This window comes from Somniosus microcephalus, unplaced genomic scaffold (genome assembly GCF_052327205.1).
Source record: "Somniosus microcephalus isolate GS21.2 unplaced genomic scaffold, FLI_Smic_1.0 unresolved_chr1, whole genome shotgun sequence".
NCBI classification, from domain to species: domain Eukaryota; kingdom Metazoa; phylum Chordata; class Chondrichthyes; order Squaliformes; family Somniosidae; genus Somniosus; species Somniosus microcephalus.
The window spans coordinates 83,052,203-83,078,736 of NW_028225179.1; the positions used below are offsets into that span (position 1 = coordinate 83,052,203).

The 26,534-nt window shown below is 46.6% G+C and overlaps 1 protein-coding gene across 1 annotated transcript; it reads right to left on the bottom strand.

Moving 5' to 3' along the window:
* Positions 1-5,849: 5,849 nt before the first annotated feature.
* On the bottom strand, positions 5,850-26,316 carry LOC147095540 (H-2 class II histocompatibility antigen, E-S beta chain-like). The gene is made up of 6 exons (XM_085974665.1): positions 26,178-26,316; positions 14,672-14,932; positions 11,714-11,995; positions 8,008-8,124; positions 7,181-7,210; positions 5,850-6,424 (listed from the first exon to the last, which is right to left on the bottom strand). The coding sequence occupies exons 1-6, from the start codon at positions 26,293-26,295 to the stop codon at positions 6,399-6,401; spliced, it is 834 nt and encodes a 277-aa protein (XP_085830791.1). The 5' UTR covers positions 26,296-26,316; the 3' UTR covers positions 5,850-6,398.
* Positions 26,317-26,534: the final 218 nt, after the last annotated feature.

Here is a 26,534-nt window from a genome sequence, read left to right on the forward strand (position 1 = left end):
AAGTTGGGAATTGGGCAGACAGGTGGCAGATGAAATTCAATGTAGAGAAATGCAAAGTGCTTCACATGGGGGCAAAAAATCCAGGAAGAGACAATTACTTAAATGGAAAGCGAATAATGTGCATGGAAAATGAGAGATCTGGGGATCCTGGCTGACAATAAATTGAAACTGTTGCAACAATGCTCGGTGGCAGTGAGTAAAGCAAATCAGAAGTTGGGATGTATTAACAGGTCACTACTGTGCTGAAATAGTGAGGAAATCCTGCCACATTATAAATCATTGGTGTGGCAGCACTTAGAATACTGTGTACAGTTCTGGTCGCCACAGTACAGAAAGGATCTAGCAGCTATTGAAAGGATACAGAAGAGTGCGGCCAGAGTGAGTGAGGGGATGGAGGGATTGGATTATGAGGAGTGATTATGTAAATTGGGCATGTTCTCACTGGAAAAGAGAAGGCTGAGAGGTGATATGTTTGCTATTGTTAGGATTCTAAAGGGACTGGATAATGTCAACTGTGACAAGTTGTTTCACCTTGTCCAGAACAGAAGAACCAGAGGACAAGGCCTGCGCTCGAAGGGGGTAAACTCAAAACTAACCTGTGGAAACAATATTTCAGTGAGTGAGTGGTCAATCTATGGAATAGACTTACTGGGGAGATGGTAGAAGCAGTTAGTGTTCATTCATTCAAATACAATTTAATAGATTTCTCTCAGAAAATAAAATTTTGGGATACAGTATGAGTAATTTGGGACATGGTGTGTGGTGAGTGCAGCATGTTCGGGAGGAACAGGTGACTTTGGACCTCTGGTTCCCAAAGCTCTCCACCACTGGGGGTTTCCTCACCTCGTGTCTGGGTCTGTTGTTGAGATTGACGGCTGTGATTAGTCAACAACTCCATTATCATTGTATCATGTGACTACCAGGATGGTAGAAGGCGAACTCCATGGACCCTGGTCTTTTTCTATCCAGTAATTCCTATGTTCCTGTGGCAGGAAGCCTCTGCTTTGTGTGTCCAACCAGGTATATGAAGGGCGTGATTTGAGGCCACAGTCTTGCAGCAGTCGTTCCACCTTCACCATGGTATGGAAGGATATTAGTGGAGGGCACAGCCTGTGATACCCCTTCGCCATCTTATTCTAATCCAGTGTCCCTGGTGCATTTGCTTCCATACACTAACACAACTGAGGCTTCAGTTTGATTGGCTGCATGGGACAGGCTCTTAGCAACTGATGAGAAATTGGTATTGGAAGGATCCTATTGGTTAGCTGGCACAGTGTTGACCCAGATACTGTTTACAGGTGGGATGGTGTCATTTCCAAATCGAAGCTGTGGTTATATGGCCAGTCCCCTTGCTGACAGTGAATCTTTTACTGTACCACAGACAAGCACAAGCACTTCCTTATTTGGACACAAATGGAATATTATTTGGAACAGTCCCAGGTGTTGAAGCAAAGTTTCTATTTTATCTCATTTTCACTTCCCCATACCAAAGAAAGAGGATTTGAAATCGTGGCAGTGTCGGTGTGTGGTACTGTGTGTGTGGGGGAGGGGCTATACTTGCAATAAACCAGCTTTTGCAGTTAAAGACCATTTTCAGAGTTATGTAGAGTTGTTTGACATTGTATATGGACACTGTACCCCAACTGTCCCATCCCCCTCTCACACTGACCTTCCCGCCCACCGCTGGGGGCTATCCTCACCAACCTTCTCCCATCCCGCTTACCCAACTCACCCTTGCCTCTGCCCATGGATTAACAATCACTGCCCCTCTGTATCTCCCTCCAGAAAGTCCGTTCACCTGTGAACAAGGCCCTTGCCCCCCAGGACCGTATTGTGGATGATCGCATCGACATCATGACCTTGACAGAAACTTGGCTCACGGGTGACCACACCTTTCCCCTTAATGAAGCCTCCCCGCCCGGCTATACCTTCCACTACCTGCCCCGCCCAGACCACCACAGTGGCGGTGTGGCCCTCATCACCAAGTCACACTTGTCTTTCCTCTGCTCCTCTGATACCTTCTCCTCCTTCGAGCACTTCACCTTGTCCCACCTCTCCCCTCTGCTTTAAAGTCCTCGCTGTCGACCGCACCCCCAGTCCCTCCTCGAGTTTCTCACCAAGGTATCCTCAATCCTTTCCTCCGCAGCCTCTGCACTGAATGACTCCTCATCCTCAGTGAATTCAACCTCCATCTCCACTCACCCTGCTCTCCCTCCTGAGTTCACTGACCTCCTGTCCACCCTTAATCACTCCCTCCATATAAACTCTCCTACCCATATTCACGGCCACCCTCTTGAAGTTGCCATCGCCCCGGGCCTCTCTACTCCCGTAGATGAGACCATCTCTGACCACTTCCTTATATCCCTCACTGCTCACAACCTCGGCCAACCCACTTCCTTTTACATCTACCCCTAGAAAAAGCTTTCCCCCAAATCACTGACAATGGCACTTACAAACTACCAACTCTCTAGCCTGTAGCACTCTATTCATCATGATAGTTCTGCAGCTATCATTCTGTCTAACCACTCCCTCACCTCCACCTTTAATGCCCTCGTCCCCCAGTGAAACCTTTACTCTCTCCCAACCCTGACCTTTGTTCGCTCAAGTCTATGGTCACACATTTCAATGTATCTGGCACACAACTGGTTTAACCATCACCACCAGATCTGGCTGGATCACATCATATGCTATCGGGCTTCTCTCCACTAAGCCAGAACTGCTCACTATCCTGGAGAGCATCAACTCCATTTCTCCAGCACAAACTATCTCTTTAAACTCCTCTCCCCTGCTCCTTCCACCCTCATCTCCAGCAACAAGTGCGAGGAGCTCCTGGACTTCTTTGGCACTAAGACTGAAACCATCCGTTCAGCTGCCTCTGCTGTTTTCCTTCCTTCCTCTAGCTCACCCGGCCAAAGCCCCCCAGGCTCCCTCCTGCCCTACTCCTGAACACCATCTTTCTCCAGTTTCTCTCCTACCTCCCCTCCTGTTTATCTTGTCCATGAGACCCACCTCTTGTTCCCTTGACCCTATTCCTACTGAACTGCTGACCACCCGACTTTTCTTCCTGACCCCCAGGTTAGCGGATATTGTTAATGGCTCTCTCCCCTCAGGTACTGTCCCCCACCCCTTCAAATCTGCTGTCATCACCACACCCCCCCCCCCTTCAAAAAAACCCACCCCTGACCCCTCTGCAAACTACTAACCCATCTCCAACCTCCCTTTCCTCTCCAAAGTCCTTGAGCATGTGGTCACTGCTCAAATCTTTCCTACAACTCCATGTTCGAATCCCTCCAATCAGGTTTACACCCTTACCATAGCATTGAAACAGCCCTTACCAAATTCATAAATGTCACCCACTTTACTGTGACCAGGGTGCACTATCGCTCTTCAACCTCTCGTTAGCCCATGACATAGTTAATTAAACCATCTTCCTTCAACGCCTCCCCTCCGATGTCCAGCTCAGTTGGACTGCCCTCACTTAGTTCCACTCTTGCCTATCTGATCAAAGCTAAAGAATCTTCAGCAATGGCTTATTTTTCATGGCCCCACAGTTGCCTCAAGAATCCATCCTTTACCCCCTCCTCTTCCTCATCTGCAGGAATGGGGCCAACTTCAATATATACACTGACAAGTCCCAGCTCTACCTCACCGACACATCTCTCAACCCCTCCACTGCCTGTTTATTTGTCACACTGCTTGTCTAAACGTCCAGTCTTGGATCAACAGCAATCACCAGTACGACCAGATTTAGGAACAGCTTCTTTCCCAGGGCTGTCATCCTACTGAACTCCACAAATAAACTCTAAAGCCTGCACATCTGCCAATGCACTTTATTATGGTTATGTTAATGTATTACAAGCCAAATGTATGAATCTAAATGTACACTCAGGAACCGCAAGCCTACATTTCATTGTACTGCACTTGTGCACTAACAAGGACAATAAAGTTGATTATGATTTCCTCCTGCTAAACATTGGGAAGACCAAAGTCATTGTCTTCAGTCTCTACCAAAATCTCTGAATCCTTGTCACTGATGCCATCCCTCCCCTTGGCCACTGTTGCAGGTTGAACCAGGCTGTTTGCGACCAGGGCGTTCTATTTGACCCTGAGCTGAACTTCCGACCCCATATTCTCTCCATCGCAAAGATTGCCTACCTCCACCTCCACAATGCCTGCCTGCACCCCTACTTCAGCCCATCTACCACGGAAACCCTCAATCATGCCTGTGTTACCTCCACACTCAACTATTCCAATACGCTCCTGGCTACCATCCCATCCATCACCCTTCACAAACTTCAGCTCATCAAAACTTACCTGCCCTGACAGAGCCTCTCCAGCAATGGCTGCTCTTCCCACCCCAGCACCGTTACCTCTGGAGACCCCTCCCCCCAAATAGATATATCCTTGGCCTCCTCCTATTTCTTATTACATACTGCACTTGGTGATATTACCTGCATACATGGGGTCTCCAGTAACAGATGATGCTTAGTACCCAGACCATAGGTATGATTAGGAGCTGAAATGGAGTCAGGTGACTGTGTGGAGGGGAAAGATCAAGAGACTGTTTGGGCAGAAAAGCCTGGTTCGGTGTTGTAATTTCCATGCAATGCTCTGTGCTAGCCCAGGGATCTCGTGATCTGCTGGGGGAGTGTTTGCGACTTTACCCTATGTGACCCATACTATAGGTGGCCTTGGAGTGCTTGATCAGGCAGTGCTCACCTTGAGCTATTGCAGGAGTGAAGAGTTCAGCACAACCCTTGCTGGGCACTCTGGTTGCATGTGCATTGAGACAGGTTCTACAGGTGTTATTTAAACAGGGCTCAGGCACCTCAGTCTGGCCTGCCCAATAAACAATTCTCCTAGTCACAGACTGGAGCAGTCCAATCATCACCCAGAGCTTTTGCTTGGCCACTCTTCTAGTACAGACTTTTCTTGAAAGATTTACCTGAGATTATTCATATCCAACTTGAAATTCAGAGGGAGCTGACTCAATTCATATACACATTGTCAGCATCAGCCTGTACCTGTAGGCCCTCCATGGGTTCAGGAGCCGGTTGTGCAATGAGTGATACTGTCAGTACCCATCAATGGGTTCACAAGATGGTTATTCAATGAATGGTACTGTCAGTCTGTACCTGTAGACACTCCCATGCGAGAGAGAAGGTAAATCTCTGGGTAGTTGGACCCATGCTGTCATTATTTGTACACCACCTCCCTGTGTATGGTTATTCTCTAGCTGTCTCAGTCCTGAGATATGTCTACAGCTGTAGTGACATGGTGGAGACAGTGAATCAGTTGGGGTAACCAGTATCTCAGCCACCATTTTAATAGGCAGAGAGGTTAGACTGAATTAAATACACGTGGTGTAATTTCCAACAGGTGACACTTTGCCCCAGTCTGGCTCCCATTAGTTACTCTACTAACCAGCTATATTTGCATTGAATCAAGTGTTGGGCACTAATCAAGCAAACTGCATTGTGGTGAATGGTGTTGAGCCTTGGAGGCTACAACAATACCCAGGTGAGTGATCAATATTCTGTCACACTCCTGACTTTTGCCTGGTGGAGAGGCGGAGGGTTAGAGTGTTAGCCACTCATTGCAAAATACCCAGTCTCAGCCCTGCGACAGAGGTGTGCACCCTGGGATGGCCAGTATAGGAGGTGTGCACATCAGGAGCTGGGCTCAGACAACCAAAACTCAATTCACATCAGCCCCTTACTACCAGCAGAAAAGCTGAAAGGACAGTGTCTGCACCTTCCAACACTTCGATTGTAACATCCCTAAAAATGAAAAATTAGGGATGAGTGCGAGAACGGTGAGTATGACAGCAAAGGACCAACAGCAGGAGCCCCAAGTAAAAGGGTCTTTAATCAAACTGATTCCACTGACAGAAATTCACCAAAGATCATTAAAAAAGTTATTAAATCAAAATTTGCATTAAATCATTTACAGATATAAAATCAAGAGAATCTGAATTAAAAATATGTAGTTTTCAAAACATTTACAACAAGACTGAATGGACAGACAAGCAAATGTTAAAACCGGAGACTCAATCAGATCTGCACCGATACCTGCATCATCTGTACTGGGCGAGTCCACACTGATCAGAGCTACACCCTGATACCTGTACTGAGGGAGGGTCAGGATCCAGATGACAGCAAGCTGCATACTGATCATACTCCTATTTTTTGTGTAATTAGCATGATATAAACAAGCTGCAGTGTAAAGATCTCCTGCAACCTCACAAAAGTTAATCTCAAACAATAAAAAGCCACGGTCAAGCAGCCTTGCACCCAGCAAGCCTTAGTCACGTCCGATACCGAGTCAGAGGAAGCAGTTAAGGAGCATTTTAAAGCTGTTTAATTCCTGTCTGGATCGCATCCACGTGGGAGGGTCACTTAACTGAGGGCTGGACCCATTAGACCTGAAACACAAAGGTTACCTGGGTTAGAAAGCACAGGGCCCAGACAGGAGAGCTCCAGGGAATGTTTCATCTCTGCACTCCCAGCACACACTAAATGTGAATCATCATGCTGCACATGGCCAGCCTGCGATTAACCTCAGTGGGCAGATAGCAGTGGGCTGGAGTTGTATAATACACACTCTGGTGCAATGGGTGGGAGTTATAAACAGTTTGATAGGAAGCCAGAGAGGCTGCCAAAATCATGGAAACAAACACAAGACTGGAAATATCAGGTGGGGGGGGTGCGCCATCATTGCATCAGTAGGAAAACCTAGACTAGGATCTCATGATGTGTCAGATGCCAACTGATCAGTCTGTGACATGAGGGTCCTGAATAGTTCAGATTGGGAAACAATCTCCATAGCTCCCCACCACTCCATTTCTGCAGAGATGGGACTGGTACAAGAGGCTTCATGCACTGGCTTTCACCTACACAAACTTTCATCCCCTCGATGAGTGCAATCTTGGCCAGCAGTAGCAGTCCCATATGAAATGGGTTTGGGGCAGTCTCAATCCAGTTCCCAGTCAGTGCTTGTTGGGGTCAGAGCAGAGAGAAGCTTTACTCTGTATCTAGCCCATGCTGTACCTGCCCTGGGCACTCTGGACGTTATGATAAAAAAAAAATTGTATTAGTCAGAACTGACACACTTCATTTTAGAGAGCATCCCCTCCCACACCAATAGATCTAAATATAAATCTTCCTGCTGGGATACTTACGTGGGCCATGATTGCTGGAATCCAGGATAGCTGAAAGAGAAAGTAAACATGGTCAGTAGAGCAAGATCAAGCCTCGTGGAGCACCAGTTAGTCAGCTAATGCATTGAACACAGGTAAATGAGACTGTGCCTATTAGGAGTCTCGCTCAATGGGAGCACCGATCAAGCAGAGGTCAGCGAGACTGATTTGGAGCAGTCCTGATTTTCTTAACACTAAAATTAATCAGCTGAAACTCATGAGCGCCCCATATCTATCCAACATTGAGAGCGTGGCAGGGGAAGTGTAGACAGGATTCACAACTGCTTTCACACTAATGCTACCCAGGGCACTCCCAGTCAAATTCACAAGCCATGTGTTTGCAGCATTAAGTGTTTTGTCCTGAACACCATCTAATTCAGCCCCCCATTTCCCCTGCACTTAACCTGCTCGGTGAACTTCTATCACTGCCTGTGCTCCATTCCTCATTCACTGAAATGCTGTCCGAATCAGTAGCAGTTACTGGGCTGCAGCATTTTTTATGAGCCCGTTAGTGTCTGGTTACATTGCAATTTCATCCAGTCAGGGCTTTGGAAAGATGGGCTTTAAATCTGTGTGTAGAATACAGGAAACATGGCTGTTACTGCATGGATGGCCCTGCACTATCCCCACTGTTATAACCTGGGTTACTATTACAGTTCATTACATATCTGGCTCACTTTTTAAAATTAATTATCTTGGGTATTCCCAGCCATCAGCCTGAGCTTTATTTTATATAGCACAATATGAATGCAGCTTAGACTGCTCGAGGGCACCACAAGCCCCAGACAGAGACAGGAACAGAACCTCACCTTTAGCATTCTTCAGCCTCATTATCACTCCAGCCAGCAGGATGATCAGCCCAAACCCAAAGCCCAGGCTTCCAATGATGATCTTGGTTCTCTCCGATTCAGGTGTGCTCTGTACTTCTGTCCAAGTGAAACAGGCATTATTGAAACACAATGAGCCTGGAGATATAACACCGAAGAACAGAATCCAGAGAAGGTACAATGTATACTCTAGTTTGTTTGATCAGAAAGCCACAGTAAGTTAATAATTACACTAGAACTTTGTTTCCACTGTTGCATCATCAGTGAATTACTGATGTATATAGAGCAGAGTGAACAAATAATCAGACAAATACAGCACTGATAATGGGGGACATCAATTATCCTAATATAGACTGGGATAGTAACAGAGTCAAAGAAAGGAGGTGGAGGAATTCCTGAAATGTGTACAAAAGAATCTTCTTGATCAGTATGTTTCCAGCCCAACAAAGGAAGGATCTAGTGCTAGATCTAGTCCTGGGGAATGAAGTGGGGCAAGTGGAGCATGTTTCAGTGGGGGAGCATTTAGGAAACAATTATCACAATATTAGGTTTAGAGTAAAAGGACAAGGAACAAAGGCAAAAACACTCAACTGAAAGAGGGCTAATTTCAGTGAGTTGAAAAGGGATCTGGCCCAGGTGGATTAGAATCACAGATTGGCTGGTAAAATAGTAAATGAGCAATAGGAGGCCTTCAAAGAGGATAGTTCAGGTACAGACTGGACACATTCCCACAAGGGGAAAAGGAAGATCATCCAAAGCTAGAGTTCTCTGGATGACAAGATAGAAAGGTTAAAATGAGACAGAAACAGGAGGCTTATGGTAAAATGTCAGATACATATTCAGTAGAGAACCAAGCAGAATACAGAAAGTGCAGAGAACTGAAAAAGGAAAATGAGGGGAAATAGAGAGCATGAGAAAGGTTGTGGGTACCAGGGAAATGTTAGAATATTTTAATGGTTTAAATGATCAAGAATCCCAGCTGGCTTTGCATTAATATTTTAGCCAGAGAGTGAATGTGGAGGGAGGGGGTGGGGATTGAATCTTGTCCCTGTTTATGAACAAAAAGCTAAGACAGAATTCTGAAATCCCTTAGCTGCAACTCCCAGGTCAAGAGGTGACCCTTACCAAGATAAGAAAACTGGCTGCTAGGAGACCCACATACCCAACATGGGAAACTACTCTTACTTGATGTATTTGAAGGCAACATCCAAGGCCATAAAATAACTGGTACTTTGATAACAGTCTTACACATTCCAGAGGTACATAGTGTCTCCAGCCAAGATAAAAGATGGGGTGAAGGCCACCCAGTCAGATTATGACTAGAAGAGGACGTGTATGTGCAGCCTAAGGTAGCCAAATAGTATAAAGATCCCGCCCAAAAGTTAGAGCGGGCTTGGGACAGTCAGAAGTTCCTTGCCTTGAGGCAGCCCACAATGGTTCAGTCTGACTATCTTGGAATTCATGGGAAGATCAGGTTGTATTAATTGTTTGTCATTTAATGTAATACTGTGGAACATTTGTACAAGGACAATTAGCATATATGACAGAAGGCACAGCCAAAGTACTAAATAAGTACATTGTATCTGTCTTCACTAAAGAGGATGCTGCCAATGTAGCAGTAAGGGAGGAGGCAGTAGAGAAATTGGTTGGCAGTCTTCAAAAGTAGAAAGGTCACCCAGTGATGTGCCAAATAACTGCCTGAATCCAAGAGGTTAAAACTAAAGGCTTTTATTAAGTAAGAATCATGGCATCAAGTTAACACAGGGCAACCATCATTCATCACCGACCCAGCCCTTATGAGTAAGACCCAGCTCTTATAAATAAGACACTCAGCAATCAGGAGGATCCAGAGGGGTGGGGCTAGGGAGGAACATTAGTGGTTACACCTGTAGAACATTCCAAACATTAACAAGTACACAACAACAGACAATACAAATGCCAGAACAGAGTTATTTCATCACACCCAGTCAGGATGGGATGCACCCTAGGTTGAAGGAAGCAAGGGTGGAAATTGCAGAGGCTCGGGTCACAATCTTCCAATCCCCTTAGATATGGGATGGTGCCAGAGGACTGGAGGGTTGCAAATGTTACACTCCTGTTCAAAAAGAGGGGGGGAATAAATCAGATAACTACAGATCAGTCAGCCTAATGTCTGTGGTGGGGAAACTTTAGGAGGCAATACTACTAGACAAAATAAATTCACTTGGAAAAACATGGATTAATAAATGACATGGATTAATAAATGACAACCAGCATGGATTTGTTAAAGACAAATTGTTTGACCAACTTGATTGAGTGCAGTTGATGTGTATATAGACTCGCAAAAGTGTTCGACAAAGTACCACATAATAGATTTGTTCGCAAGTTGAAGTCCATGGGATTAAATGGGTAGTGGCAGCATGGATACAAAATTGGTTAAGGGACAGATAGCAGAGAGTAGTGGTGAACTGTTTTGTTTCAGACTGGAGGCTAGAATAGTGGTGTTTCCCAGGGGTCAGCATTAGGACCACTGTTCTTTGATGTATTAATGACCTGGACTTGGGTATACAGGGCATAATTTCAAAGTTTGCAGATGACAAAGCTTGGAAATGCAGTAAATAGTGAGGAGCATAGTAACAAACTTCAGGAGGACATATACTGGTGAAATGGGCAGATGAAATTTAACACAAGTGTGAAATGAATAGTTTTGGAAAGACAAGGAGAGGCACTATGAACTGATGGTACAATTTAAAAGAGGGTGCAGTGAGACCTTGGGGGGCGGTGGGGGGGGGGGGGGCGGTGGGTATGTATGCAAATCTTTGAAGGTGCAGGACAAGTTGATTAGGCTATTAAAAAAGCATATGGGATCCTTGGCCTTATAAATAGAGGCAGAGTACAAAAGCAAGGAAGTTATGCTAATCCTTTAAGTAACTGGTTAGGCCTCAGCTGAAGTATTGGCCCATAATTTCCAATCCCTATGGGTGTACACGAGCTGTGAACACACCCGTAGGGACCCCACAAGTGCCGGTTTCAGGCATGCGAAGCGCATGTGCGGAAAACCAGAACTTCCGATCTGTCAAGAATCCTCCGCCTGCCCTGGAGAAGGGCCTCTGTGGGCAGAGAGTTCTGCTTTCTGCACAACCTCCGCCCGCTGAAAACCTTAAAAAATCTTACGCCTGGCAAAAGCAGGCGTACGGTCTGCTTTTACCAGCATAAGTGTTAAAAAAAAAGTTTAAATTTTTTTCCACCCATTTATCAAAAATACTAGTTTATTTTTAGCCCTGTAAAAAAAGTTTGTTTTTAATTAAATTTGTTAAAAATAATTTAATGTAATTTTAAAAACTTGACTAAATTTTTTAAAAATGTTTTGATGTCTTTTTTCAGTGATCCCCATTCACACTTTTGACAGGTCTACCTGTCAAAAGTATGAAGGGAGATTCCCTTCTCCCATTGGCTTGCCTGGCCCACGTGATCCCAGGGACACTTGCAAACTGCCTGTGCCCCTGCGCTCACCAGGAGAGGAAGAGTCCGGACCTCGTGAGCCCTCAGGTTAAGTGCGTAGATTTTTTCCCCGATATAAGGCTTCCTGCATGTGGAAGCCTCCTATCAGAAATTACGGGCCAGTGTGTCCAATTCTGGGCACTACACCGGTACTGTAAAGTCCCTGTACCCATTCCAAAGCTGTACTCGGTTGTGTAACATCTCTTACCCCAGTCCTCACTCATTGACCCAGTCACGCTGCTGTGCTCCACACGACAGGTATATTTATCCCCATACACTGGGTGATACTCGAGGTAATGGCGAACCTGATAGGTCCAGTCACCATTTGACAACAGCTCAACGGTGACATCTGTGTCTGAAACACTCTCTCCATTTCTCAGCCAAGTGACAGTAATCTTTGCAGGGTAAAACCCAATGGCGTAACAAATGAGTATGGCAGAGGGTCCGGAATATGTGGATGCCTTCGACCGGATAGTCACCTGTGGTTTGACTGGAACAGAAAATGCATAAAGAGTTAGCTTTAGAAACACTTGGGCTATCATCACTTCAGTGCTACCACAGTCCAGAGCACATCACAAAATTTAGATGCAAAAATTATTGGCTGGTGGTGGGTAATTTCCTCTCCCCAGAAGTGTATATTAGGAAAAGACTGAAGTGGAATTGTTGACCACAGTGCAACTCATTAAACATTAACCAGATTCTTTTGTTGCTCCCTGGCCCACTATCTGCAGGGGCAGAGAGTGCGGTCAGTTCAGTTAGATTTGAAACTTCCTTGACTCTCACTCCTGGTCTCCTCTACAATAAAGGTGTTCTGCAAAATGGTCTCCCCATTCAGTCTGTATGGGTGGCCCGGAACTTCCGGTCGCCCGTCACTAATTCTGCACTCTGACCTCTCCGTCCTCAGCCGCTTACACTGTTCCAATGAAGCTCAACGTAAGCTCAAGGAACAGCACCTCGTCTTTCTATTAGGCACTCTACAGCTTTTTGGATTCAACATCGAGTTCAACAATTTCAGACTATAACCTCAGCCCCTATCTTTTTTCCCCTCACATGGCAGCTGTCAATCATTCTGCCAGTTACACTTCATTCAGAGCCATCTTTTGTTTCTTAACTTGTCCCATTACCATCTGCCTTGTCTTGCACCATCATCCCTTTTGTCTCAATCTCTCCTGCCTTCCATCCCATCACAGACATTCCATTTTGTTCTTTCCTCCCCTTCTCCCTTGCTCTGCCCCTACACTTGCTTAACAACCTGTTCCATCTCTAACCTTTTCCAGTTCTGACGAAGGGTCATCAACCTGAAATGTTAACTTTCTCTCTCCACAGATGCTGCTTGACCTGCTGAGTATTTCCAGCATTTTCTGTTTTTAATCTCACTCCTGGAAGCCTGGTTCCAATTCATTGAAAAGGGATTGCAACAAGTTTAAAAAAAAAACACACCATACCAAATAGAGGCCAGCAACTAAGAACTCCATCAGTGACAACACAACATTAGTGTGTAGCAGGGTAGGTGCTGGGATTAAGTGGAATGGAACAGCACAGCACTATTTTTGCTAGCAAAAAACAAAAATATTTAAAGTACCTAAATTCTAAAATTTAGTAAACAAGTTCTGATTTAAACTATTCTTTAAAATATAGCAAATTTGGTGTTAGTTATGAAATTTATGGTTAAAAGATAATTGGAGAATATGGTTTTGCAGTGTCCATTTTTGATGGGCTATATTGGATTAAATATATTAACATGAGATTGTGTTGGAGTCTTGAGTATGCAGTGATATAGAAAAGCTCTCTCCTTTTAGTACAGTAGGAGTGAAGACACTAATGTGGGTGGCATGGCAATGGTTGGGTGGCATGGCAATGGTTGGGTGGCATGGCAATGGTTGGGTGGCATGGCAATGGTTGGGTATGTGATTTTGGTCAGTCTTGTGCAGTGACCTCTTGGCTTTGAGGGGTTCGAGGGCAATGGCTGGCCATCCCAGCAGTTGTGTGGTAATGAAGACAAGATTTTTGGTGTAGGCAGAGCTCAAGGTAGTTTAAACACTGGAATAGCTAAGAGCAACTGGTATTTCTGCAGCTACATGAAGGGTGACGTTAATTTTTGTCAGCCATTTTAAAAATTGCTAGTTTAAGCTCGATTTTGTGCGCCAGAGTATTGTTTCACCTATATGGTTACAAGGTGGCAGCTGATGTCATCCTTTGAGAGAACAGTAGTTATATAATGTAAAGAAAAACAAGGTCAAATCACTTCAAAATACACGTCAAAAATCTGTATTTCCTAGGGGTGGGAGGAGGATGCCCTAGGAAAGAAATGTTGCACTAGAGCTCATTTCCTGCTTCCCAACTATGCTGATTTGTGTCCTTCACTCTTTCCAATAACAACTGATGGAATATTGGCTATAGCTGCAGTCTTGGGAGTTCATGTCATATCAGGCCATTGGGTTGCAGATTGGCTAGAAAAACTGCATGTGCCGCCAGATCTTAACCAATGCAATTAAAAGTTTAACTTGGGATACCTTGAAGCAACAGCCTGATCATTGGTCGTCATTCGGGGACGGCGTTTAGTTGTACATTGATATTTTGAATGGCCAATTACTGTGAAGTAGTTAGTCAGGCCCAGAGTTTAGGGTCGGGTTCGTGCCGGGCCCGGAGTTCAGGGTCGGGTTCGTGCCGGGCCCGGAGTTCAGGGTCGGGTTCGTGCCGGGCCCGGAGTTCAGGGTCGGGTTCGTGCCGGGCCCGGAGTTTAGGGTCGGGTTCGTGCCGGGCCCGGAGTTTAGGGTCGGGTTCGTGCCGGGCCCGGAGTTCAGGGTCGGGTTCGTGCCGGGCCCGGAGTTTAGGGTCGGGTTCGTGCCGGGCCCGGAGTTTAGGGTCGGGTTCGTGCCGGGCCCGGAGTTTAGGGTCGGGTTCGTGCCGGGCCCGGAGTTTAGGGTCGGGTTCGTGCCGGGCCCGGAGTTTAGGGTCGGGTTCGTGCCGGGCCCGGAGTTTAGGGTCGGGTTCGTGCCGGGCCCGGAGTTTAGGGTCGGGTTCGAGCCGGGCCCGGAGGCTGCAGTGGTGGGCGGGTGTCCTGTACGGGTATGTTTAAACTCTCGTTAACCCCACCCCGGGCTGTCCCCGGTACCGCAGGTGGCGGCAGTCAGACCCCCCCCCCCCCCCCCGCCACGGGCCTCACCTTGGCGGGACAGCACATGTTCATACACGATCGGAATGTTGTGCTCACAGAAAGTGGTCCCCTCCTGGTACTCCGCTTCCGCTCGGTCTGCGTTCCATCTGTCGACATTCCCCTGCATCCAGTCCTTCACCGCAATAAACCTCTTCTGCTTATAGTCGTAGTAGATGATCAACTCTTGGTCATAGACCTGCTGATAAGTATAGATCCAATCCCCGGTGCTGTTAAAGAAACATCGGTGCATCTCAATCTGGGAGTGAGCCCCTGAGAGAGATAGAGAGAGCGCCGGTAAATCATCACTTCAAACCCCCCACACACACAGGACACTGAGCTCCCCCCCCCCACAGCCACACACACAGGACACTGAGGCCCCCCACACACACCACAGGACACTGAGCCCCCCCCCCACAACACTGAGGCCCCCCCCCCCCACACACAGGACACTGAGCCCCCCCCAAACAGGACACTGACCCACCCCAGGACTCTTACACCCCCCCCACACACATACAATGCAGTGTCTCCCCCCCCCCAAAAAAAAAAAACAGGATGCAGTGCCCCACCCACCACAGGACATTGGAGCTGATCTTGCTTAAAAAATAACTTGCCACACATCATTATTGATGTGCAAATTGGCCAGCAAGTTCAGGGGATTAAGAGATACACAAGGAGTTGCGGATCCTATTGATGCCACTCTGCTGTTTGCTTTATAGCCAGCATCTCACCCTTAGTCTCCTGGTGACTCTTAATCCAACCTTTCCTTCCGTCGTTCTGTACTGGATTCTTGCATTTATATAACGACTATCATGACCTCGGGACGTTCCGAAGCACTTTACAACCAACTTTAAGTGGAGTCACTGTTGTAATGTAGGAAACTTTGCAGCCAATCTGCACACAGCAAACTCCCACAAACAGCAATGTCCAGATAAACTGTGTGATGTTGATTGAGGGATAAATATTGGCCAGGACACCAGGGAGAACTCACCTGCTCTTCAAAATAGTGCCATGGGATCTTTTACATCCACCTAAGATAGCAGACAGAGCCTCAGTTTATGCCTCATCTGAAAGGTGGCACCTCAACAGTGTAGCACTCCCTCAGCACTATACTGGAGTGTCAGCCTAGATTTGTGCACTCAAGTCTCTGGAGTGGGACTAATATCGCCCCATTTCTTTCACTCCTTAAATCTCAATCAGTTAAGGAGATAGACTGTTAGTCCTGCCATTCAGAGAGAGCCCATGCACCATGCTCTCACCACCCAGTTATTAGCTTGCACTTCCAATAAGTTACAGCACAAAAAAATTGAGCGGAAGAATGCAGGAAAAAGTCTAACGGGGCACTCAGATGCCCCACTCCAGCAAGATCTGGGTGAATGTTTAAACCTGTTTCTGCTAACCCAAAGATCTAGGCTGGGCCTGGAACAATGGTGATTTAATCCAGAGTTCTGGTCATTGAGACAAGTGCTGGGGGCAGTGCAAGGAGGAGCCATGAGGCTGATCCACTGTCAGGGGTTGAGTTCTGAGGAAAGACTTGGGATGGATTTTCAGCCTGGAAAGGAGGAGATGCAAGAGGTGATCTTAGAGGGCTATAAAAGATTATGGGAATGGGAGGAAAAAAGTTAACCTAGAATATTAAATTAAACTAAATAGAACTAGGGGGACACAAGTTAAAAAAAAAAACAGGAAATTCACAAAGCGATCAATTTATGGAATAAACTGAGATAAATGGGGATGACATAAAAAAGCCATTGAGAAAACAATTAGATGCTGCAATGGAGAATGGATGGCTGAATGGCCTCTCATTGATAATTACCTTGTGACAGCTTGGGTCATCCAGTTACACAAGTCAGTCAGTCAGTCATTGCCAAATTGGACAGAAATCAGTAATTGTTTGGAAGGCTAGTGACTACCAACTTCACCCATACCAGAGACACTCTGCAGAGTGTCATCATACAGATCACAGAGTATCCAGGTGGGACATCCGGCATAGAGAACATGGTAGTGGAAGGGGCTGAAGGCAGCTTCCTCAAAATCACATTGCAGCCATCTCTCTAAAGATTAAGTATCAGAAGACAGGTGTTAGCAGCCACTGCATCAAATTTGTCCTAAAAAAAAAATGAAGGAAAGTTGAACTTGGAAGTATTGCATCAATGCAGCTTGCTGAATGTTGCTGCATCCTGGGGAAAGCTAGGTGCACTGCACATGCTCAGACTGTACAAACCTAATTTGTTAAACAGTTTTGATAGAGTAACTAAGGAGAAATGAAGGAGTAACTGTTTCCAGTGGCAGAAGGGTCAGTAACCAGAGGAGACAGGTTTATGGTGACTGGCAAAGAATCAGGTGATGAGGGGGGAAAAAAATGACATAGCAAGGCAGGATCTGGAATGCACTGCCTAAAGGGTGGTGGAAGCAGATTCAATAGCAACTTAAGAAAAAGGAATTATCTAAATACTTGAAGGAAAACAAGTTACAGGGCTATGGGGAAAGAGCAAGGGAGTGGGATTAATTGGCTAGCTCTACCAGAGAGCCAGCACAGGCAGTGGGCCAAATGGCCATCTGTGCTGTATCATTCTACGATTCTCTTTGCAAACATTCCATCCTGAACACATTCCAAGTGGAGGTGGTGGCATTCAGGAACTCAGCACTTCCAAGCAGATTCGTCACACACTCCAATGGCACAGATCCAAGCATCAGGGGTGGTGGGGGGAGGATTTAGATAGTGTTTGATGAGGAGCAAAATAGCAAGCAGCTGGCAAGTGTTCCTGCACCATATGGGCCAAGGATTGGTACCCTACAAGGTTTGCCTTCGGGGGAATTCATAAACACGCTCCAAGGGCTGTGTACAGGAGTGCACCTTCAACCTCCAACAGGGAGTTATGGGTTTTCACAACTGGTACAGACATCTGCAGGGGAAAAGTCAAGGACAGAGGGACCAAACCCAGTCTCAATGCTATGGAAACCTTGGGCTCCAACTGTTACATTTTACAAGAGAATTTGCATGACCTCAGATGTCCCAAAGCACTGATCTATTATGTCCACCTGAGGGGGGTAGATGGGGCTTTGGTTTAACATCTCTAAATGGAGTATGGTTGTTCATTCACCCTGCAGACTGGTTTCAGAGTGGTGCATCATAAAATGGATTTCAAGAGTCAGTGCCCCCTCTCCTTAAATCTGCCTCCGGTCCTCCATTCCCCTTCTATCACAAAGAATAGTTTGCGCGCAAGGAAAGCAAAAAAGGTATTTCAGATAAACAACTGGTTATAGAGAAGTTCTCAGCAGGTGAGCTTGGAACAGATGGGGTATCACCAAATCAGCCTCTATTGAAGCAGATGTGGTGATAAGCCCATGGGTCTTGATGGATGTGCACATACCACCACAGGTATCATTGCATCCACTCATGAATTCTTCATTTATTATATGCACTGATAATGGAATTCCATCAGCATTTGGCTTGTTAGAAGTTCAACAATCATGAGTGTGATATGCTTTACATCTGCCATGTAGGTCAGTGCTCAATTTCCCCATGCTGCCGCCCCCCCCCCCAAAAAAAAGGCTCCTTACAACACCCACTGTAGGTATGGGCTTCATTATTGAGCAGCTCTACCTGGGGGGGGGGGGGGGGGGGAAGGTTGTTTCCCCAAGCACCATAATGTGTAGTTTGATACTGTACCCTTGCACCAGGAATTTCCTTGGGGCTTCTCCTGCTCTGCAATCATAACTTCAAAAAGAAATTCAAGGCAAATCCCATTTACACATGGAAATAGGATTCCCAAAGTTACACTGGGAAAGCAAAAGCTGAGGAAGTTCACCTTAGTTTTTACCTGGAGGAGGCAAGAGGCACCTTGGAATGACACGGTGAGCAAAAACAATTTAAATGAAGAGCTCCATTCAGAAGCAAGGTCAGATCAAAGAAAGGCTGGTGAGACCTTAGTGTGAGAAGCTTTAAAGTACAAGCAGGTTCAACCAACAGCACTATACTGAGGCTGGGGTATAATATAATACTTGCACAGAATCATGGTTAGTAGGTAACCTGACATTACTGAATCCAATAACCAGTCTCCTCAAAAGAATGGCAGTTTTTCCCCCCATTCATTGGATGTGGGTGTCGCTGGCAAGGCCAGCATTTATTGCCCATCCCTAATTGCCCGAGAAGGTGGTGGTGGTGAACCACCATTTCAGAGGGCAGTTAAGAGTCAACCACATTGCTGTGGGCCTGGAGTTACATCGGCCAGACCAGGTAAGGACAGCAGATTTCCTTCCCTAACGGACATTAGTGAACCAGATGGGTTTAATGACAATCCAGTAGTTTCATAGCAATCATTGCTAATTTTTTTAATTCCAGATTTATTTAATTAACTGAATTTAAATCCAGTGGTGAGTATTTCTTCTTTTTATTACAAGCTTAAATTCGGCAGTTTTTTTCTAGGGTCTGTGCTGTAAGGGAGACAGTTGGTTAACCATTAAACTGGTGTAATTTAGAGGGATTGATTTAATCTAAATCCAATTAATTAAATAAAAAATTTATAATTAATTACATAGAATGGAGCAGATGATGTGTTACTGTTGCGAGATGTGGGAGCCGGTAGACCCCATTGAGGCTAACGGTGATTACATCCGTGACAAGTGTCTGCTGCTACAGGATCTCCAGCTCCGTGTTGATGAGCTGGAGTCTGAGCTTCAGATACTGCGACACATCAGGGAGGGGGAGAAGTACCTGGACTCTGTTTCGGGAGGTGGTCACACCTATGAAGTTAATTAATTCAGATGTAGCCCATGGTCAGGGACTGGACGGTGTGACCACGAGTGAGGCAGGTACGGGGATCCAGAAGGTCGTGTTGGAGGAGCCGCAGCCCTTGCTCTTGTCCAACAGGTTCGAGCTTCTTACTCCCTGTGGAGACGGAAGCAGGGGCTGCAGGGAGGATGAGCAACCTGGCCACAGCACCGTGGAACGGGGGGCCATTCAAGAGGGGGGAGTAAATAGAAATGTTGTAGTGGTAGGGGATAGTATTATTAGGGGGATAGATAGAGTTCTCTGCAGCCAAGAGCAAGAGTCCCGTAGGCTGTGTTGCCTACCCGGTGCCAGGGTTAAGGACATCTCCTCTGGGCTGGACAGAAACTTGGAGTGGGAGGGGGAGGATCCAGTTGTCGTGGTCCATGTTGGTACCAACGACATAGATAGGACAAGGAAGGAGGTTCTGCTGAGGGAGTTTGAGCAGCTAGGGGCCAAATTAAAAAGCAGAACCACAAGGGTAATAATCTCTGGATTATTACCTGAGCCACGAGCAAATTTGGCTAGGACAAATAAAATGAAGAGTTAAATGCGTGGCTCAAAGACTGGTGTGGGAGAAATGGGTTTTGCTTCCTGGGACACTGGCACCAGTACTGGGACAGGAGGGAGCTGTTCTGTTGGGACGGGCTTCACTTGGCCAGTGCTGGGACTAGAGTCCTGGCGGATCATATAACTAGGGCTGTAGAGAGGGCTTTAAACTAACTAGTGGGGGGGGGGGGGGGGGGGAGGTTCCTAGAGAGCAAATAATACAAATGACAACAGAGAAGGTCATAGACTTAGGTAGCAGTGGGGAAATTAAAAACCAGAGCGTGTCAGGAAGGGGTAGAAGGTGTGGAGTAAAAGGTAAAGTAATAAAAAGGGCAATAGCAGGAACTAAGTGTCACAAAACATATTTGAAAGTTCTCTATCTGAATGCACGTAGCATTCGTAACAAAATAGACGAGTTAAAGGCACAAATAGCTACATATGGGTATGATCTTGTGGCCATTACAGAAACATGGCTGCAGGGTGACAATGCCTGGGAATTAAACATACCAGGTTATTTAACAATCAGGAAGGACAGGCAGGAAGGAAGGGGAGGTGGGGTGGCTATGTTAATAAAGGAAGGAATCACTAATACAGAGAAATGATATTGGGTCAAAGGATCAGGATAATGAAACAGTTTGGGTGGAGATAAGGAATAATAAGGGGAAAAAACACTAGTGGGTGTAGTATATAGGCCTCCGAACAGTCGCAACTCGGTTGGACGGAGTATCAATCAGGAAATAGTTGAGGCTTGTAATAAGGGAACATCTATAATTATGGGGGATTTTAACTATCATATAAATTGGACGAATCAAATTGGGCAGGGCTGCCTTGAGGATGAGTTCATTGAGTATTAGGGATGGGTTTCTTGAGCAGTATGTAACTGAACCAACCAGGGGGCAAGCAACCTTAGATCTGGTCCTGTGTAACGAGACAGGATTAATTAAAAATGTCCTAGTAAAGGATCCCCTTGGAATGAGTGACCATAACATGGTTGAATTCCATATTCAGTTAGAGGGTGAGGAGGCTGTATCTCAAACAAGCGTGCTAAGCTTGAATAAAGGAGACTATGAAGGTATGAGAGCGGAATTGAGTAAAGTGGATTGGGAAAACAGGTTAAAGGATAAGATGATACATGATCAGTGGTGTACATTTAAGGAGTTATTTTACAAATTCCAAAAAAAGTATATTCCACTGAGAAAAAAAGTGTGTAAAAGAAAAGACAGCCATCCGTGGCTAAGTAAAGAAATTAAGGATAGTATTCGACTAAAAACAAGGGCATATAAGGTAGCCAAATCTAGTGGGAGGATAGAGGATTGGGAAAACTTTAAAAGACAGCAAAAAATAACAAAAAGATTGATTAAGAAAGGGAAGATAGATTATGAAAGTAAATTAGCAAAAAATATAAAGACAGATAGTAAGAGTTTTTATAGTTATATAAAAAGAAAAAGGGTGGCTAAAGTAAATGTTGGTCCCTTAGAGGATGAGACCGGGAAATTAATGGTGGGAAATATGGAGATGGCAAAAACACTGAATGAATATTTTGTATCAGTCTTTACAGTAGAGGACACCAAGAATATCCCAACACTTGACAAGCAGGGGGCTATAGGGGGGGGGGGGGGGGGGGGGAGGAGGAGCTAAATACGATTAAAATCACTAAGGAAGTAGTACTTGGTAAAATAATGGGACTCAAGGCAGATAAATCACCTGGACCTGATGGCTTACATCCCAGGGTTTTGAGGGAAGTGGCGGTAGGGATTGTGGATGCATTGGTAATAATCTTCCAAAACTCCCTGGACTCAGCAAAGGTCCCGGCAGACTGGAAAACTGCTAATGTAACACCCTTATTTAAAAAGGGCAGTAGACAGAAGGCTGGAAACTATAGACCGGTTAGCCTAACATCTGTGGTAGGTAAAATTTTGGAGTCCATTATTAAGGAGACAGTAACAGGACATTTGGATAATCATAATTTAATAAGACAAAGTCAGCATGGTTTTATGAAGGGGAAGTCATGTTTGACAAATTTGCTGGAGTTCTTTGAGGAAGTAACATATAGGGTGGATAAAGGTGAACCAGTGGACGTAGTGTATTTAGACTTCCAAAAGGCATTTGACAAGGTGCCTCACAAAAGATTATTGCTTAAGATAAAAAATCACAGGATTGGGGGTAATATTCTGGCATGGATAGAGGATTGGCTATCTAACAGAAGGCAGAGAGTTGGGATAAATGGTTCATATTCAGACTGGCAATCAGTAACCAGTGGTGTTCCGCAGGGGTCAGTGCTGGGTCCCCAACTCTTTACAATCTATATTAACGATTTGGAGGAGGGGACCGAGTGTAACACATCAAAGTTTGCAGATGATACTAAGATGGGAGGGAAAGTAGTGAGTGAGGAGGACATAAAAAACCTGCAAGGGACATAGACAGGCTAAGTAAGTGGGCAGAGATTTGGCAGATGGAATACAATACTGGAAAGTGTGAGGTTATGCACTTTGGCAGGAAAAATCATAGAGCAAGTTATTATCTTAATGGCAAGAAACTGGAAAGTACTGAAGTACAAAGGGATCTGGGGGTCCTGGTGCACGAAACTCAAAAGGTTAGTATGCAGGTGCAGCAAGTGATTAAGAAGGCCAATGGAATGTTGGCTTTCATTGCTAGGGGGATAGAATATAAAAATAGGGAGGTATTGCTTCAGTTGTACAAGGTATTGGTGAGACCGCACCTGGAATACTGCATACAGTTTTGGTGTCCATACTTAAGGACATACTTGCTCTCGAGTCAGTACAAAGAAGGTTCACTCGATTAATCCCGGGGATGAGGGGATGGACATATGAGGAGAGGTTGAGTAGATTGGGACTCTACTCATTGGAGTTCAGAAGAATGAGAGGCGATCTTATTGAAACATAAGATTATGAAGGGGTTGGATCGGGTGGATGCAGGGAGGATGTTCCAGATGATGGGTGAAACTAGAACTAGGGGGCATAGTCTTAGAATAAGGGGCTGCTCTTTCAAAACTGAGATGAGGAGGAGCTACTTCACTCAGAGGGTGGTAGGTCCATGGAATATGCTGCCCCAAAAAGCTGTCGAAGCTACATCATTACACAAATTTAAAACAGAAATAGACAGTTTCCTAGTAGAAAAGGGAATTAAGGGTTACGGGGAGCGGGCAGGAATTTGGACATGAGTCTAGGTTCGGATAGGTCATGGCCCTGTGGGTAGCGGAGCAGGCCCAGGGGCCGTGTAGCCTGATCCTGCTCCTGTTTTCATGTGTCCAATGCGGTTAGATTCAGGAGATAGTCCTGTCATAGTGGATTGGCGGTTAGGATCAGATCAGCCATGATCTTATTGAATGGCGGAGCAGGCTCGAGGGGCCAATTGGCCTACTCCTGCTCCTATTTTTTATGTTCTTATGTTATTAGGGGGAAATTAGTCAAATCAGTTCAGTTCAATGCAACTTTAACAGTCTATTAAAAAAATTTGGCTGCCCTCAAAGGTTTGTCACCATCCTCCACCTGCTACACGACATGCAAGCTGTGATCCTGACTAACAATTCCACCACAGACCAGGGTCAAGCAAGGCTGTGTCATCACACCAATGCTCTTCTCGATCTTCCTTGCTGCAATGCTCCATCTCACCCCCAGTAAGCTCCCCACTGGAGTGCAGCTAATTTACAGAACAAACGGGAAACTGTTCAACCTCCGTCGCCTCCAGTCCAGATCAAAGGTCATCTCATCCTCGTCGAATTACAGTATGCAGACAACGCTTGCGTCTGCACACACTCGGAGGTCGAACTCCAAACCATCAACACCTTCACCGAAGCGTACGGTCCTTATACTAAACATCCGTAAGACAAAGGTCCTCTACCAACCTGCCCCCACCACAGTACTGTTTCTCCCCACCCCCCCCCGCCGATTATCAAAATCCATGACAAGGCCTTGGATAACGTGGACCACTTTCCATACCTTGGGAGCCTACTGTCAACAAGGGCAGACGTCGATGACGAAGTCCAACACCGCCTTCAGTGTGCCAGTGCAGCCTTCGGTCGCCTGAGGAAGAGTGTGTTTGAAGACCAGGACCTCAAACCCGGCACCAAGATCATGGTCTACAGGGCAGCAGTGATGCCTGCCCTGCTGTATGCCTCAGACATGGACCATGTACAGCAAGCACCTCAAAGCACTGGAGAGGTACCAACGCTGCCTCCACAAGATCCTGCAAATCCATTGGCAGGATAGGTGCACCAACATCAGTGTTCTCACTCAGGCCAACATCCCCAGCATCGAAGCTTAGACCACGCTTGATCAGCTCTGGTGGATGGGTCACATCGTCCGCATGCCCGATACGAGACTCCCAAAACAAGCGCTCTACTCGGAGCTCCGACACGGCAAGAGAGCCCCATGTGGGCAGAGGAAACACTTCAAGGACTCCCTCAAAGCCTCCTTGAAAAAGTGTAACATCCCCACCAACACTGGGAATCCCTGGCCCAAGACCACACAAAGTGGAGGAGAAGCATCCAGGAAGGTGCCAAACACCAAGTCTCTTTGCCAGGAGCAAGTGGAAGCCAAGCAGCACACGTCAACCCAAGCACCCCACCCACCCCTTCAACCATCGTCTGCCCCACCTGTAACAGAGACTGTCAGTCCCGCATTGGACTCATCAGTCACCTGAACTCAAACGTGGAAGCAAGTCATCCTCAGTTCCGAGCGACTGCCCAAGAAGATTTTAAAAAGTCACATCTATACGTAGGATGTGTTGAAGACCTAGTTTACTAAACAAAAAAACTTAAATCACAGAAGTATGTTGTGTTAACAGTTTGCCTGCTGTATGGAGGTGGATAGTAAAAGAAGCAAAGCTTCTCAAACATCAAACTCATTCATAATGCTACCAAGCCAGGGAACAAAGTAAACTAGAGTGTATACAGCTTCAAACTTTAAGACATACTTTTTTAAAAAAGTGTTGATAGTACAAACTAAACACTATGTAGCGGGGATTGAGTATTCAAGGTAATCGCACTTTAACGAGATGCGAACTGCTGATTGATCAGCTAAATCTGCCCGAAATATCCAGCGCACATTACAAGTGACGCCTTTGTAATTGACATCTATGGCAATGGAAAATGGTGAGCTTACTAGACCGTATAGACAACGGCCCACCATAACCGCAGCTGGTTAAAGACTGCACCTGCATTCCCACAACCAAAGTCCACAACAAGTGAGGGGCTGTTGCAGGACCTCAATCTGAACACCTCAGTGGCAGTTTGAGCAAGTGATGTGGTTAATGTTACAGACCAGACTAAAGCTGATTCACAGTACCCAATGAAGGCAGCAAAGTACTGTAACCGTCAGCGTATTTGCTCTTTGAAGAGTAGGACTTTCCACAAAAGGGTCCTATGCTTGGGATAAAGAACACAGATTCAAGAGTGTGCAAGCACAGGGAGCCAGCCCGTGTACAGCAGTGCCCTGCAACCTGAAATACAGAATGAGGACTCCGGTCTAACTCCGGTCGCGCTCTCCCTCCCCCGGTCTAACTCCGGTCGCTCTCTCCCTCCCCCGGTCTAACTCCGGTCGCTCTCTCCCTCCCCCGGTCTAACTCCGGTCGCTCTCTCCCTCCCCCGGTCTAACTCCGGTCGCTCTCTCCCTCCCCCGGTCTAACTCCGGTCGCTCTCTCCCTCCCCCGGTCTAACTCCGGTCGCTCTCTCCCTCCCCCGGTCTAACTCCGGTCGCTCTCTCCCTCCCCCGGTCTAACTCCGGTCGCTCTCTCCCTCCCCCGGTCTAACTCCGGTCGCTCTCTCCCTCCCCCGGTCTAACTCCGGTCGCGCTCTCCCTCCCCCGGTCTAACTCCGGTCGCGCTCTCCCTCCCCCGGTCTAACTCCGGTCGCGCTCTCCCTCCCCCGGTCTAACTCCGGTCGCTCTCTCCCTCCCCCGGTCTAACTCCGGTCGCTCTCTCCCCAAAGAGCCGGTCTAACTCCGGTCACTCTCCCCTCCCCCCCAGAGCCGGTCTAACTTCGGTCACTCTCCCTCCTCCCCTCCCCCCCCCCAAGAGCCGGTCTAACTCCGGTCACTCTCCCTCCTCCCTCCCCCCAAAGGAGCCGGTCTAACTCCGGTCTCTCTTCTCTCCTTCCACCCCCCCCCCCCAAAGAGCCGGTCTCTCTCTCTCCCTCTCCCTCCCCCGGAGCCGGTCTAACTCCGGTCGGACGGTACTTACCGGCCCTGGTGTCCCTCTCTCCATTGAAGAGGAGCGCGGTGCAGATAAAGAGCGGGATCCTGAGCCAGAGTGCGCGGGTATCAACGGCCTGGAGCGAACACATTGCAGGATGATTCATGCACTGGACAAAAGTTGCAAATGTGGATACATAGAGCACGGCCTTTAAATAGGGACCGGGTAGCGAGCGACCAATCAGAGCCTGGCAGAGAGCAACCAATCAGAGCCTGGCAGAGAGCGACCAATTAGAGCCAAACAGAGAACGACCAATCGGAACCGGGCAGAGAGCGACCAATCAGGGCTTGGCCAGGAGCGACCAATCAGAACCAACAGAAAGAGACCAATCAGGGCTGGGTATGA

Coding starts and splice junctions, on each gene's coding strand:
- LOC147095540 (XM_085974665.1), bottom strand. CDS start 26,295: ATGAATCATCCTGCAATGTGTTCGCTCCAGGCCGTTGATACCCGCGCA. Junction 11,996..14,671: donor ACATGTGCTGTCCCGCCAAG/GTGAGGCCCGTG, acceptor TTTCTGTTCCAG/TCAAACCACAGGTGACTATC. Junction 8,125..11,713: donor GTCAATGAGTGAGGACTGGG/GTAAGAGATGTT, acceptor TCACTTGGACAG/AAGTACAGAGCACACCTGAA.